Source organism: Camellia sinensis, unplaced genomic scaffold, assembly GCF_055761805.1.
Source record: "Camellia sinensis isolate YWXY unplaced genomic scaffold, ASM5576180v1 Unanchor1, whole genome shotgun sequence".
NCBI lineage: Eukaryota > Viridiplantae > Streptophyta > Magnoliopsida > Ericales > Theaceae > Camellia > Camellia sinensis.
In genome coordinates, this window is record NW_028128987.1 from 20972836 (window position 1) to 20989811 (window position 16976).

The 16976-nt window shown below is 35.0% G+C and overlaps 1 protein-coding gene across 1 annotated transcript; it reads left to right on the plus strand.

Moving 5' to 3' along the window:
- Positions 1–7011: 7011 nt before the first annotated feature.
- On the plus strand, positions 7012–16398 carry LOC145814373 (serine/threonine-protein kinase Nek5-like). Its single transcript, XM_082911162.1, has 14 exons — positions 7012–7562; positions 7680–7746; positions 7850–7915; positions 8022–8068; positions 8159–8204; positions 8586–8666; positions 8761–8803; positions 8909–8958; positions 9906–9987; positions 10099–10148; positions 10733–10806; positions 13011–13062; positions 13150–13800; positions 13880–16398. Exons 1-14 carry the CDS (start codon positions 7465–7467, stop codon positions 16181–16183), a joined length of 3711 nt encoding a protein of 1236 aa, XP_082767288.1. The 5' UTR covers positions 7012–7464; the 3' UTR covers positions 16184–16398.
- The last annotated feature ends 578 nt before the right edge of the window (positions 16399–16976 follow it).

The following is a 16976-nucleotide window of genomic DNA, read 5'->3' on the forward strand; positions in this document are numbered from 1 at the left end:
GTAAACCGTAAACCGCCCGCAACCGCCCGCACATTTGTAAATCCTCTCCGCACAAACCGCAAACCGCACTGCGGGCGGTTGCGGGTTGACTTTTTTCCAAACCGCATAAATGCAGGCGGGTCAAAACCGAATCGCAAACTGTACAAAATCGATCCGCGAACACCCCTACCTGCTACGATTGAGAGCTGGAAATGGGTTATTTTAGTTAATTTTTTCCTTATTTGGAGAGGTGAGAAAAATTAAAAAATTTGATTAAATAGATTGAATGGGATTGAATTGATTATATTTAATTTATTTTTTAATAATAATAAATTTATGTGATTTTTTTAATTTGATATTTTTTATTTTCACTTCGGTGTCAGTTCAAATGCCTTATACATCGAACCCAACCGAAATTGACTCCTTATAATATATATAATCTAATAATATGATGATATTAATAAGTAAAATAAATTATTATACTTAATTAACTTTATTATCTTTATAACTTAAGTTTGTAAACTCTTATTATATATTCTCTAATACTCATGATCCTTAAAGCCTTTAGTATTTTTTTAATTTTTTTTATTTGTATTTTTGTTGATCTAGGTATTGGAAAGTATTTATAAAATGGATGGATTGAATATGTTTGAAGTGGTGGATAAATAACTAATTCAATATTTTTACATAGATTAGTGGCTATGCTAAAAAGTGACTCAAGTTTGAAAGATTTCAAACCGATTAATGATTTGTTTGGCTTCAACTTTTTAGCTAAAAAAGTACAAAAGACAAAATATGCTAAATAAACTAATAAGATAAAATGTTACATCCAAATCATAATCACTTTTACTTTTTCTCTCACAGAAGTCAAAAAAACCAAACCAAACAAACTCAAGTCTCAAGCTAAAATAGTTAAAAAGTCAAAAAATTAACTAAAAAAGTGTATTGCCAAACAACGAAAGTCGCACTGAACTGAACTATTTCAATCGATTTTGTTCAGTACAGTGTGATAAGAGAAGTGATCTGTATCGTTATTCAAAATAATAAACTGTCATTATCAGTTGGGTGAAAAAAATTACTAAGGCCTTGTTTGGCAAGGGCTATTTTAGCCTATTTTATGCTAAAATTCACAAAAAGATAAAATAGGCTAAAATAGCTAATAAGACAAAATACCGTATCAAACCCATAATCATTTTACTTTTTTTCTCACAAAAATCACATCCAACTAAAAAAAATCCAACAATATTCTCAAACACAAAAATTTTAACCTACTAAAATAGTCAAAAACTAAAATAGCCTACTAAAATAGCCAACTTCGCAAACAAGGCCTAAGCCTCGGTTTGGAAAGATGGGTTGGGTTGGGTTGGGTTTGGGGCTATTTTAGTCACAAAAAGACAAAATAGATTTTTTAATCTAATAAGACAAAATATCACATCCAACTCGGGTGACTTTATTTGCACACCTCAATTACTCTTAATTCACACCACTATTCATAATTTTTTAAGAAAAATGTCTCGTAACTCAAATTTTGTGGCTCAAAAGTGGCTCAAATGGCCAAAACGACGTCGTTTTGGCCATTTTTATGTTGTTCTGTACTCAAAACGACGTTGTTTTGGCCATTTGAGCCACTTTTGAGCCACAAAATTTGAGTTACGTAGCATTGTCGATTTTTTAATTACAATTTTACCTTTCAATTAAATATCCAAATTACCCTCATCTTTATTCCATTCCCAGCGACGACGACGGCGGCTGAGAGAGGATGTGCGTCGCGAGGAATAGAAGCAGAATCTTTGGGAATGCAACAACGCGTCATCTCTTTCAGAGTTGTGGCCATTGTAACGAGTTCACATGCTTACCAAATGTCACAACCTAAGAACCCGCCCCTAAAGGTTTGGGCATGACCTAAGCGAAAATGAACATAAAAACTGATGCACATACCGTACGGGGCCTTATCGGAAGCATAAAATATTAATACAACATAAATACAAGCATACTCCATTGAGCTATTTCTAATATGCCAGGATCTCATGCATTACATACATCATCAAAAGCGGATAAAGTTTCAAACTATATCCCTGGATATCGTGTATAACATATACATTTACAGTCCTGGCCCGATAATTGGGCATAACAAAAGGAATATAAAAGTTAAGTACAACATCCGTAGGTGGCTCTCAAAAGCAGACCCATATCTTAGCAGCTTCACAAAAAAATAAATGGCTTGGTATGGTGCCTGAACATGTAAAGGTTGACAAAAGGGACAGCGTCAAAGTTAGGACTGACCCTCTGACTGATAACCTACAGAAACAGACATAATAGAGAGTGAGCCGAGCTCAATGAGTAGTAATACATAATGAACGACGTCTAACTTGAAACATAAATGCATCAATACATAGAAAGATGCAGCATGCACATGGTTTGTCTGATTCTGCGTTTAATTCATAATGGCCCTAGGCCTAATTCTGTGACATAAGCCTGTGGCTATAAGCCCTTGGAACATGATGGCACGAAGCCCTTGAACATATGGCACGAGGCCCTTGTAATACACTTGAAACTTGTGGCACGAGGCCCTTGAACATATGGCACGAGGCCCTTGAAAATGCACTTGAAACTTGTGGCACAAGGCCCTTGAACATACACTTGAAACTTGTTTTAACACCAACATATCTTAAACATGCATAAGTACATACATACTTGAGACATTAACATAATTGCCTTACATGCCTTAAAACATTGACATGATTACATAACATTACGTAGGCACTACTACTCACAGTGTTGAGGTGGCGTGTTGCTTCCTTCTGGAATGTGCCCTGCACACAATTAATACATTAGTTTCTTTTTTATAAAGCATTTCCTGAGTCTTACACCTTGCATGCTTACAACCGCTTTAAAATCATTTGTAGAATATTCTAAAAATACCAGAGAAACAAGCACTCAAAGCTGAACAAACATTTAATTTTTCCTGAAAATGAGTCTTCCGTTCGAGCGTAACTTTGGCCGCTCGAGCGGACTGTAAATTGCACAAAACTGCTGAGAGATGGTTTTTCCCGCTCGAGCGGGCTTTCCTACGCTCGAGCGGACCAAGCGAATTTCTGAAATTCTGGACTTCCATTCGAGTCCCAACTTGGTATTCACTCCATTTTTTACATCCAACCCAAGGTTAGATTAATGCAATATTCCCACCAAACATCACTATAACATGGATTCTACCTTGAGTATCACAAATTAACCAAGATTAGAAGCTTCAACAAGCCATCTCTCTCTCTCTCATTCCATTCTTGGATTCAAGTTCTTCATATCTTTGAAACATAACACATGATATATGCATAATTCCATGAAGTGATGATAGAAAACCATAGATGGAAGTATAATTCCCTACCACACTCAATCTAGATGCCTAAGCAACCAATTGAGAGAAACCCTCATTAATTAAGCATGAATTGGACATGAATCAAACATACACATCAATTACAAACTCTAAGTAGCCATAACAAGAAGGATTTGAGCTTACCTTGAATTCAATCCTACACCTCTAACAATTTTGCCAAGCTTTCTTGTTGAATCCGTTCTCCCCCGATTTCTCCTCTTTTTCCCCCAAAAATGGTATTCACGTTTGTTTTTTTTTTTTGATCAAGGCTCCTAAAGGCTTAGAGATATATATAAGTAAGGCATAAGTAAGGCATATAAGACAAAAATGGATCGTTTAATCTTTCCAAAATTAAAATTTCGCAAACATGCTTAATATTACTTAAAAATTATGCTGATCACAGATATATAATCAATTTCAGCTAATTAAGCTGTTAAGACTTCCAATTTCTAATGCAAACGTGTTAATGGTGACAGATAGTTTCCTTGTGAGACAGATAGGCATTCATAGGCATGGATTTCACTTCCTTAATCATAATTTTTCACGGAACTACACAGTAAGCATTTAAAAGTACCATTTGAGGACTGAGAATATAACAGAAATCATGTGCGAGGGTCGGGTTATTACACCAAATCTACCGCAGTAGCAAGTACAATCTACTGACATACAGCAACTCTCTCTGTGTACCATATACTCTCTCTCCTCCACACCACACCCCACCTCTCCACTCACTCTCCCTCTCTCCCTCTCTCTTATATATGCATCGACATATACGTATATGATATATATCTATATCAAAAACCAAAAAGGATTGAGATAAAATTAAAATTAGTGTTATGGTTAGTTGGAGAATAAGAGGATAATTTGGTATTATTTAAAAATTAGTGGTATGTATTGAGATAAAATTAAAAGTTTTAATTTGTGTATGGTGTGAATTGAGCAAGTGGTGTGTATTAAAAGGATTTGTGGTGTGCAAATAGAGGTACCCATCCAATTCATAATCGTTACATTCTTTCTCTTACAAAAAGTCAAAAAATCCTTCTCAAACGAAACTTTTTAGCCACAGGCTAAAATAACCAAAAAGTCAAAAAGTCAACCCACTTCCCAAACGAATCCTAAAATACCGATCGTACCAAACTAGTTACATTCCTAGAATGACTATATGTACTTTATAATTAAAAAAAGTTATAGTTTCATATTTTTTTAGTCATAATTTTTTTTAAAAAAAATTATAACCAAATACTATATGAGACATTATTAAAAATCTCATAAGTTATAACTAAAGAAGAAAAATTGATCATATTTGAAGAAGAAAATGACATGACTAGAGATGTATATAATACACCATTTCAAAGAGTATATAGAGTAGAATTTCTCAATTTTTTTTTTATTTTTTACAAAAAAAAAACTTATGCACAAATAGAAAGAGAGCCACTTCCCAAACAACTTCCCATTATTTGGTAGCCTCAAAGTTTAGCTCTACCCTTGTTAAGTTATTCTTCAAAAGTTAAACAAAAAATCATATTATTTTAACAAATAAATATTAAATTGAAGCACCATATAACATTATCTTACAAGTAAAAAATAATATAAGTATTTGTTACAATTTAAAAGAAGTAGTTATAACTTATTTTAATGTGATCATATGTCTGAGAGTGTTTATTATAACTTAGTAAGTAAAAATAATTTAAATAAATTAATTATCTGAAAACTAGAACAAAGTACTTGCCTTTTATTTTGTAATTACAATCAACTTTTAATTTTGAATAATTTACATCAAACATGGTAAATTTCTCCCTACTACTCGAAGGACACCACACACGTTAATCATTAATAATAGGGGTGTTTAACGTGGATTATAGGGTGATTATAATTTATTTTAATTTAAAATTTAAAAATTTTTATTTATAATTTTTTAGACAAAAATAATTTAAATAAATTAAAAAATTTAATTATTTAAAAACTAAAAAAAATATTTTTAATTTCTAATTTTTAATTTTTAATTATTAATTTTTAACTTGTAATAAGTTGTAGCAAGCACATCAATGCATCGTCAAGCAGTCAACTCACCTCATAGTCATGCTCCAATTCACGGTCAAGATTCAATGGTCACGCACCTGAGCAGTTCAACAGACGGCTGAGATGGATTTTTTTTTTTTGGATCTTAGCTAGCCTTATCTACTAATCAGAGCTCGCATACCCATTGATAACCAGCTGGTGTTGTCGGCGTAGAACTAAGCATCCACACGTCATGGAACCCCCCCTCCTCTCGCGCGCGCGCTCTCTCTCTTCTCTCTCTCTCTCTCTCTCTCTCAATATGGCTTATTTTGGAAAATAGAAAATATATAATTTATTAATTTTTTTAATAAAAATATATAAAAAAATAAAAAAGTGATATAATTTAAGACTTCATTTAGAAATATACTATTTTAATAATTATTTAATTTTTTACAAAAAAATGTATAAAAAAATAGAGATATTGATATAACAACTTATAGTGATTTTTTAACTTTTTTGCTGAAACTAAAGGTTGCCTGAAGTCTCGTTTGAGAATCGGTTATTTTAATAATTTTTTAATTTTTACAAAAAAATGTACAAAAAAATAAAGAGAATAATATGAAAACTTATAGTAACTTTTTAATTTTTTTTTGACTAAAATGTATAGTTGACAAAGGAGGCTCAGATATGTTAATAAGTTAATTTTTTTCTTAATTGTCAAAATAAACCTATATATTTAGGGAAAGTTTGGGATAAGTATTGATTGGTGAAATTTATTAAACGATAAAAGTTGATAATTATAAAATTAAAATTTTAAAAAATTAATTATTTTAAACTATTTTTATGTTATAAATTATAAAAATTTAATAATTAAAAAAATACAAGTCAAAAGTATCCATCTACTTTCATTAGGCAAAAAATAAAAATAAAAAATGTTACTTCTATTTGAATCTTATTAAGTAGAAGTAATATAAAAAATAGTTTAAATAAGTTAAAAAAAATTAATTATCCAAAAGTTAAGGAGATGAATATTGGGATAATTGTAGAAAAATAGTATAAATTCAAAATAATTACAAAAGGATGAAATTACAAAACTTAATTGAACAATTTAATGCATAAAATTATTTGTATTTCTGTGAAGTTGTAATTATTTTGTATTGATATTATCTTTTATAATTTTTCATGAATATTTTTTACTTTTACTTTTTTATTATTTGACCTTTTAAAAAAAACGATAAGTTTTGAAAGTTATTAAAAAAGTTTTTTTTCTTTTTTATAGTGTAAAAGGCCTTTTATTTTTTTTTAACGTATGGCAAATAAGTTTTTCATTTTTATGATTTATTTAAATCATCCAAATGGGTCTTATGGATTGTTTGAAATGTTTTAAATAAATGTATTTTTTGACATTTTATGAAATATAAATTGAATTTGAACTGATGTAGTAGAGAAGTAATTTAATTTAAATAAAATAATACGGTAATTTTTTTACTTTTTTTTAAAAAATTTCAAAACTAACCTAGCTAGGTATATATACTATCATAGACATTATTCTCTCTCTAGGATTCTGGTTGTAACTAGTAACTAACTAAACCTGCTTTCTAACCATGATTAAGTGTTAAACCACACCTTTCAGTTAAATAATTGTGAGATCTCCACAAAAATGTGAGTACTAAACTGTTATTATATTTTTGTAACCATTCTAGAGAGAGAACCCAGAGGGGAGAGAGAGAGAGAGCAAAGATCAAAAAATGGTACCAAAAGTGGAAAAGAAACAGGAAAAGAACGAAGCAAATCGAGCCCAGAAGCCTTGCTTTGTTGACTGAGAGTAGTGCATTGTGCGAGTTTCGAAAAGGGGAAAATTGGATTCGAATCTGATCGCATTCGGAGATGAAATCAGACAACAGAGGTGATACTAGGGCATATACATGTGTATGTGTATCTGGATGTGAATTTTTTTCCTGGATTTGATCTGAAAATGCTTCGAAGAACTGTGATGTGAGCGAAATGATGTGACCTGTTGGGGCATTGGGATTGAAATTGGTTGATTAGAGGAATTACAGCTTGTATTTTCTATAGATTGAAGTATTGATTTGTACTCATAGTAGATCGAGAGAGTAATGGAGTCTCGAATGGATCAGTATGAGATCATGGAGCAGATTGGTCGCGGAGCTTTTGGAGCCGCCATACTCGTCAATCACAAGCTAGAGAAGAAGAAGTATGCCCTCTCTTTCTCTCTCTCTCTGTATTGTTTTCTCTCTCTAGATTTTCTAGGTATTGGTAATGCAGCACTTTGAGAGTTATCATTGGGGTTGTTTTTGGATTGATATTGCAGGTACGTTCTAAAGAAGATTCGTCTGGCAAGACAGACGGAGCGTTGTAGGAGATCTGCTCATCAAGAGGTAGTTCAATTGACCAGATCTTGATTTGCTTTGTCTTTTTCTTGAAATGTATGTTTTTTTAAAAATAAATAAATAAATAAATTTTGGAATGTTCGATTCGTAGATGGCTCTGATTGCTAGAATTCAACACCCATACATTGTGGAATTTAAGGAAGCGTGGGTAGAGAAGGTTAGACCTCTTGTTTTTTCTACAATTGTCAAACTTGACTTGACTTGGTTCTTGTTTTGTACCAGCTGTTTTTGTCCTGAATTATTAGTTGTATATCATTTTGTAGGGCTGCTATGTTTGCATTGTTACCGGGTATTGTGAAGGCGGAGATATGTGAGTTTCCTTCAAATCTGAAACTTGATACCCTCTTTTTGTTTGTCGATTTCTTTCGTTTGATAGCTAATGTGTATAACCTGCGAACAGGGCTGAATTGATGAAAAAATCAAATGGGCAGTATTTTCCTGAGGAGGTATAATATTTCACTGTGGAAGGTATTATTTTTCATGGATACTTTGCTCGAATGCACATCCCAAATGATTAAGAAGGGCAATTCGAGTTGGTAAGTGGGTATTGCCTCCCACATTACTAAGGGCTTGAATCCCTTTCTGTTTCTCAGTTCACTGGCTTAGGGAGTGGCGTTTGAACCTCAAGTCCCTTCTTAGTCTGGGTCCTTTAGGACCCTGTCTAGGATGGGTCTCAAGGGGCAATATAAAAAATAATGAGAGAAAATGATCCAGCAGTCTGTGGTGTATAATGTTGCTCCTTCATTTGTTTATTTGTATTTTCAGTTGCTCAGCCTAGATTTCAATCTATGTATGAGGGTTGTTAAGAATTCTGTTTTTTTACCCAGAAACTCTGCAAGTGGTTCACTCAACTACTATTGGCAGTTGAATATCTGCATGCGAATTATGTTTTACATCGAGACCTAAAGGTATGTAAAGACTATAGGTTAAGATGTCTGGATTGAATTTTCCTATTACCTATAAAGATTATATAGACTAATTTCTTTATCAACTTTTTGGCAGTGTTCCAACATCTTTCTTACTAAAGATCAAGATGTTCGCCTTGGTGAGTGACTGATTTATTTATTGTTATTCACTTAAGGTGGATTTTTCGCCGCTGATAAAAGACTTGCTGCATAGTTTTATACAATTAATTTTGATTTGTATCCAGGGGATTTTGGACTTGCTAAAACTTTGAAGGCAGATGACTTGGCCTCTTCAGTATGTGTTCTATATGAATGTTGTTTCCTTTGCAAGTTTTTATAATTATCATGGGATAAAATACTTCATGTTGTGTTCACATTTCACACATATATCTTCACTCCAAAACATATCTAGAGATATTTGCAATATTGTACACAATTAGGCAGTATGAATAATTGCTTGGTTTACAAAATATCCTTGAAGTTGAACCTGAGGTGACATCAATGTTGGAAACAGGAGATTTCTGTATGTTGCCAAAAACTAATGCGGGTATAGACATTTAGATTTAAAGATACAAAATAACAGCCATTTGTATTTTATGACAATACAATAAATCTGTTAATTGTATGCCAAATTAGATGTCTTTGTTGTGGCAAATATTTCTGTGTCCTAGAAGTTAACAAAACAGAAATAGACAGACCCAGACTTAAAAACTATAACATAAAAAAGTGTAGAATGTTTAATATGTCTTTTGGTATATATATTTTTTCAGTAATACATGGATTCTGGACTCTCTTTTTATTGTAAGAAAATAAAGTGATTTACTCAACATAAATGCCATTTGGTATGTGATTCACTACATTTATAGATTGGTAGTGTAATCAATACTGTGGAGGGCATTTATGAAATTTCTTCTAAGAGTTGAGTGTATGGGAAAATTCAACTTTAGAAAGTCCCCGTGACATAATACTTCGAAAGAGTTCCAATTTTCAAAAAGTGCCTACTTTCAATAAGCCTCATGATGTGTTGATACAATTGATTTTGCAATTTGGTTTAGGTTTTGATAGAGGTATACCCAAATAACTATGATATTTTGAACTGATTTGTTTTTGTATTCTTTGAATGTAAAGCTGTTTACCTTTGGCACCACCTTAGGTTGTGTTTTTTTCTAAAGACAAAGAGACACGAATTTGCAATGCATTTCCACCGTGGAGCTAATAGTCATTTTATTTCATTGTCGCCAGGTAGTTGGAACTCCCAATTACATGTGTCCTGAACTTCTTGCAGATATACCATACGGTTTCAAATCAGATATTTGGTCCCTAGGTATTGTGTGTGTGTGTGAGTGCGCGCGTGTGCTTTTTTTTTTTTTTTTGTTCCGTAACTTTTTCCCAGAGCTGTAAACTTGAGCTATTCTTCTGCTAATTTTTTGACCAGGTTGCTGTATTTACGAGATGGCTGCTCATCGCCCCGCATTTAAAGCTTTTGTAAGATATTGTTTTCCTTTTGTCCTCCGTTTTTTTTCCCCTGTCCTAAGCTTCATGTCAACTCGTTTGAGTTGAGATAAAGTTACAGTAAATACTGTTCTTAATGTTGTGAAGCTATGCAGTTGGAAGAGTATGAGATAAGTTTACAAGGTTGATGAGAGCAAGAGTGTAATTTTATGATTTGAAAAAATAGTAGCACGATAATAGTTTGATACATATTGCATTATGAAAGTGAAATAAGAAGCTGGACACTGTATATCATATCAAAATTATGCATTCACTTATATGAGGTTGTTCGTTTGATAAATGGTACAATAATGTAGTACACAATACAATAGTACATTGATCAAACTCTTGTGCTCCAAATTATTATGTGCTGTCCCCAACACACACAACACCCCCCCCCCCCCCCAATGTTTTAGGGGAAATTTATTGCAGAATCAATGACTGATGAAGTTCTTATTTATTATTTGCATCTTACTTCCTTTTTCAAAAAATACAGTTCTCCATTATATGAATTCCTCAAATAGTTCATTTTATTTTTTTCTGACTGCTTAATGCTGGAGTTTTACATTTGGTTTCAGGATATGGCAGGATTGATAAGTAAGATAAATCGATCGTCCATCGGTCCTTTGCCTCCCTGTTATTCCCCTTCCTTGTAAGTCAACAGATTCATGCACTGGTGCTAAACATGCTATTCTTGTATGTTGAATACAATGAAACCATTTTCATGGTCTCTTAACTTCTTGTTAAAGCCTAATCTATTGCTTTGCCAAGATGTTCTTCCAATGACTTACATTAGATCCTAGGCGGTTGCCTAGTTGGTGCTAAGGCTTTGAAAGTTCTTCCAATTGTAGGACTTTGTTATCTGTCTTTGCTTGTTTACTTGTCAATGGCAGCCATGAAATTAAGTATCCAGCTGGTTGAAAGCAAAGAAAATGAATTGAAATAATATTTTACGCGCATCTTTATAGGAAGAAGAAACGTCCATTCCATCTGTTTTGGTTTGTAGCTTTTTTTTGAGTTCTTAGTTTTATTCCATCTTCTGTTTGGGTGAGAAAAATGGATATGGTGTAGGCATTTAATAATTTGAATGGCATTTGAACTCATCTTGTTCATTGGAAGCTGGTTCTTTTGCCTAAGGAAGGGAGTAAATTGGTATTAAAGATTTTAGCTTGTTTAATAGGACCTTGCTTGGGAATTGGTTGTGGAGTTCTTTTTTTGAGAAGGAGAGCCTTTGCTGGAAGTGATGGCTAGTAAGTATGGTGTGATAGGGGGAGAGTGGTTCACATGGTCTGTTAAAAGGTCTATGGGGTGGGGGCTGGGAAGGGTCATGAAGATCTGGGATGATATCCTTAAACTCGCCTCCTTCAGGGTCTGTAATGGGCATTGGGTGAGGTTCTGGCAGGCCATTTGGTGGGGCATGGACTGTTAAGGAAGTTTATTCGTACCTCTTCAATATTATTGCTGATAAGGAGGCCCTTCTTGTTGATTCTTTGTACTTACACCAAGGAATTATGGTTTGGACTCGCTGTTTAGAAGATCATTGTAGGATTGGGATATTGGTGAAGTTACGGAGTTAAATATCTTCTTTTCTAGCTACTCTATTTAGGTAGAGGTTGAGGATTATTTGGTTTGGGAGGAGCTTCAAACCAATGTTTTGAAAACTGGAACGGTGAGCAAACCAGAAAAGTGATCAGGCGGACTGGTCACTGATTCAATCACGGATGAACCGGAATTAAACCGTGATGTCATAAATAATTTTATAATATATTTGTAAAAAAATTAAGTTAGAAGGAAAGAATATATAATAAAATAAAATGAAAATACTAAAATAATGATATAATAGAATTGTTTTTTGCATAATTAGCAACAAGTGCATGAATGGTTTGGTCGATTGCATGTTACAATACATTCTGAAGGTCAGAGGTTCGAATTTCAGCAGGTTGCTGGTCGAACCAGCGGTTCAAACTGGCCAAAACAAATTTGTACCCAAAACAGTTATTTGGGTTACCTGGACCAGAAATTGAGACTGTTGACGGGCCAACCAGTTGGACCGGATGGTCCGGTTTTCAAAACCTTGCTTCAAACGACTTATTCCCAATGGTATCCTATCGATGACTTATTCCCAGTGGAAATTCTTGATGGATTGGTGTTGTATGTGTAATTGTGCCGGGGTCCTAAGGGAGCATGGGTATCATCTTTTGTTACATTGCCTAGTGGTTTCACTTGTACTGTGGGGCTTGTTGCTTACTGTCTGGTGTTGCTTGGGTGATGCCTAAATCAGTGAAGGCTCTTTTTGCTTGTTGGCATAGACGATGCCTGAGAAATGGTGATAGAAAGGCTTGGAACGTTATATATCCATGTTGATATTTAGGTGGTTTTTGGATATAGTTGTTTTTTGCCTTCGTATACTTTGTGTGTACAACATTGCGCCACTTTTGGCGCTTCTTTAATACAATTATTTACTTATAAAATAAAAAGATGATTTCCTGGGCTGGTTTGACATTTCACATGCCAGACCAACACCAAATAGAGGATGCAAAAGAGGATATAATTTATTGTGATGCCTGATATCTATTGAACTGCCTGACCAAATAAAATATAAAAAAAAGGATATTTATTGAACTACACTCAAACCATTTAGTAAAAACTCATTGTCACTTTGATCTGTTTCTAATCTTCGAACACAGAGGAAGTTATTAATGCGAATTATTAACTAAGAATATTGGTAGAACTCTTATTTCAATTACAGAAAATTGTCAAATTCCACGTTTGTACAAACATCGAATGTAGCATAATAATTATTAATGGTTGAACAAAAATGTTTATTGTGATATAATTTGTTATATCCTCCTACAGGAAAACTCTTATCAAGGGCATGCTAAGAAAGAGTCCTGAACATCGGCCAAGTGTAAGCCTTCACAGAATTTCCATTTTTGTTTCAGAAACTTTTTCTATCAGGACATGATCGTAATTCTCTAATTCTAATTTTGTTCAGGCATCAGATATCCTGAAGCATCCATATTTGCAGCCTTATATTGATCAATACCGCCCATCCTTTAACATTACTTCCTGTTCTCCAGAGAAGCCTATTTCTAGTGCTCGTGATACTAGGAAGACTTTGGTTGAAAGCCAAAGCAGTAACAGTTCTTGCAGTGATAAAGATAGTTTGGTTTCAACCGAGAAAAACATGATGGCAATGGCATTTAATTGTGGCAATAGAGGTACTGATACAGATTCAGCTTCTATTGATGATGAGGTTGGCTGTGAGGAGTTGCTAGCAAGTGATGAACATAATGGTGCTGATATCTGCACTCTCAAAATGGATGAAGAAGAGGTTACTGAACATTTTCATGCCGAACAGAGACCTAATGTTGAATCTAAGCAACCAAAAACTATAAAAAATATAATGATGGCTTTGAAAGAAGGAAAAGTTAGAGAAAATAGTTCCCCAATGAGAGGCAACCGTATAAAGGCTGGGGGAACAGGGATCCAGAGAAATAACTTTGAAACATTGCCTAAAGCTCCCAAACCTAGTCCAGGTAATCCTGGTTTCAAGGCTAACGTGGAGACGCTACCTTCTGCACAAGCAAAGGCCAGCTCTGATTCTGTGAAGCGGATTCAGGGATCACATCCTTTCAAGCATCAGGTAGTACAGTTCAATAGTTTCTGTTTTGATTGATATCTGTGGTTCGCTTGTCACTTACATTCATGACCTATCTTTGCAGTTACCCTTTGTTGACTCCTCTCCGAAGACTAAACCTAGATATGATGGAATTCCTCCCTCTGGTTCCACGAGACATGTTGAAAATGGACTTCCTGCAAAGTTAAGACTCAAAACACCTCCTAATCTGTCCAGAAGATCATCGTTTCCAGTACGGGTGAAGCAAATGGGGATTGATGCTCCAAATGTAGTGGCCGATACTGTGAAAGTTGGTCCAAGTGAGACGACTCATGATTTTGAAAGGACTTATCCGATGCCCAATGGCTGCCTTATGCAAGTTTCAAAAGAGATTATACGGGAGTCACATAAAGCTCTAGTGGGAACTTCTAAAGGAATGCAAACTGACGACAGCAATTCCGTCTCATCTTCAGTGTCAATTCAAGCCTTAGAGCTTTCTGATGATGCAACACCTCTTGTTGCCTTGACAGATCAGATACTTCATGATCATGAGAGAGTTAACCAAACTGACAGCGTAAAATCAACCAGCTCCTCACTTACTTCCCCATTCCAATCTGACATTCCTGAGAATCCATTTAGAGAAAAGGATGGACATGACAATAGATCTGCAGTACTTGTGATCACCGAGGCTCACTCAGATAATCAGAGCATCAATGCTGGTACAGAGAAAGTGAGTTCAAGTGTACCTTTGGAGGTTCCAAGTTGGCATCCTGAAGAAATTTCTGTTTCTGAGGATGAGAACACATCAAGCGGACCTAGTCTTGGGGCTCTTGAGGTCCCGGGGCTGTGTTGTGAAGAAATATTTGTTAAAGATAATAATCCTTCAAGCAGTAGTGAGCGTGATGTAGTGCCCCAGTTAAACCTCACCTCTAAGTCGAATGGTGACAAGAAATTTACTGTGAAGGTTGGTCCAAGTGTGACAACTCAAGATCCTGAGAGGACTTCTTACGTGGTGCCCAATGGTTGCCCAACACATCTTTCAAAGGAGATTATACAGGAGCCCCATAAAGCTCTAGTGGGAGCTGCCAAAGGAATGCAAACATATAACAACAATTCTGTCTCATCTTCAGTGTCAATTCAACCATTAGAGCCTTCTGATGATGCAACAACTCCGCTTGTTTCCTTGCCAGATCAGATACTTAATCATCACAATAGAGTTGCCCAAACTGAAAGCTTAAAACCAACCAGCTCCTCAGTTCCTTCCCCATTCCAATCTGACATACCCAAGCATTCGTTGAGGGAAAAGCATGGACATGACAATAGATCTGCATTACTTGAGATTTCCGAGGCTCACTTAGATCTTCAGACCATTACTACATGTACAGAGAAAGTGAGTTCTAGCGTACCTTTGGAGGTCCCAAGCTGGCATCCTGAAGAAATATCTGTTTGTACGGACAAGAGCCCTTCAAGCAGGTATAGTACTGGGCCTCTTCAGGTCTCAAGCTGGCGTTTTGAAGAAATATCTGATTGTAAAGATGATAATCCTTCAAGTAGGCCTAGTAGTGGGCCGCCCCAATTAACCTTCACCTCTATGTTGAATGATGACAAGTTTACTGTGAGGGAACTCCTGTCATCAGTAGCAGACACTACCGCTTCTCCTTCCCTGCCTGTTTCATTCAGCCAGAAGGATTTTCTGGCTGACAAAGGAACTGTTTCACAAAATCTAGCAATTGAAAAGGCAGGTGCTCCGCATCTTCCTCCAGCTTTCAATGATGTCATACATGTTATAAGGCACAGCAGTTTCCGAGTTGGGAATGAACAGCCAGTGATAGAAACTGTGGAGAGGAGTATGGATGTTGGGAAGCTGATAAATGTAGTAAGGGATGAAATGGAGATAAAAAACCTTGCAAATCCTTCAACTCTGAAATCATCTGGTTGCTCCGAAACTACATATCTGAAATCAAATCCGTCTGATAATTCTGGCATTATGGAAACGGAAATCAGAAGTCCCACCACCTCAAATCCAAAATTTGAGTCTTCTGAGCCAATAAAACCTAACAAATCAATTATGTCTGATGATTCTGGCATTAAGGAAACGGAAATCAGAAATCCCACCTCCTCAAGTTCAAAATTTGAATCTTCTGAGCCAACAAAGCCTAATCCTCCTGAGACAGAGGATGAAACTCCAGTGAAGGAAACCTTGGACGTCAAGTCTTTCAGGCAGAGGGCCGATGCACTGGAAGGGCTATTAGAATTGTCTGCAGACTTGCTTCAGCACAACAGATTGGAAGAGCTAGCAGTTGTTTTAAAACCCTTTGGAAAAGATAAGGTCTCCCCAAGGGAGACAGCAATCTGGTTGGCAAAAAGTCTAAAAGGGATGATGCTTGAGGATTCTTCGCGGAGTTCATAAATCATGTATTTTTCTGGTATGTTCTGTTTAATTTCTTGAGTATTGATATTGCTTCACTAGTTCGCAGTTATTGCTCTGCTTTTCACCTATTCAAGTTCCATTTGAATTTTAAACAGAATCATGCCTTTTGTCTTTTTACCAAGTAATTCTTTCAATGCTGTATGGTGTACATAGTGACCATATATATAAATTAAATAAGTTGTCTTCCAGGAAAATGTATGGATATGTTTTGTATAGAGTGGATATGTTTCAGTGTGTTTCTGTATAGTATCAGTTTAGGGCAGATGTATTCTCACAACTCCATAGTTATTTTTCTTAATTTCTTGATGTACACTTCTTCTAGGACCCATGATTTACCCTGCACACTGTTGGATTGTATACACCCTTATATGTTATGCCCCAATATTACAGTGATTGGTTATTAGTGGGCGTAGATAATGCGCAAAAATAAATATTTCACAGGTGAAAGAATAAGAAGTTTCTACGCAATTTTGTTTTGCCTCTCTAGTGGTTGAATTCTTCTTGGGAGGCTATAGGAAAATATGTTGGGTTGAAGAATAAAATCAAGTTGTTCTTGACAGTTGATGGTGGGGAAGGAAATGAACTATGAATGTTATGCAGAAAGGCCAGTCATTTTCTGAGTAGCTATGTATCATGTCTAAATGTCGTTCACGCTTATTATGGGTCATCTATACCACATTGTAGAATGATTCATTATTGTAGAAATACTTGAAGAATTGGGAAGGTACAATTTGATTATGAGTCCGTATCTTTGTATAATTATCATTCCTAA

Excerpts from the sequence above, each read along its gene's own strand:
- LOC145814373 (XM_082911162.1), top strand. The coding sequence starts at position 7,465 with ATGGAGTCTCGAATGGATCAGTATGAGATCATGGAGCAGATTGGTCGC. Across the intron at positions 8,205-8,585 it reads GGCAGTATTTTCCTGAGGAG|AAACTCTGCAAGTGGTTCAC; the intron begins GTATAATATTTC and ends TTTTTTACCCAG. Across the intron at positions 8,804-8,908 it reads AGATCAAGATGTTCGCCTTG|GGGATTTTGGACTTGCTAAA; the intron begins GTGAGTGACTGA and ends ATTTGTATCCAG.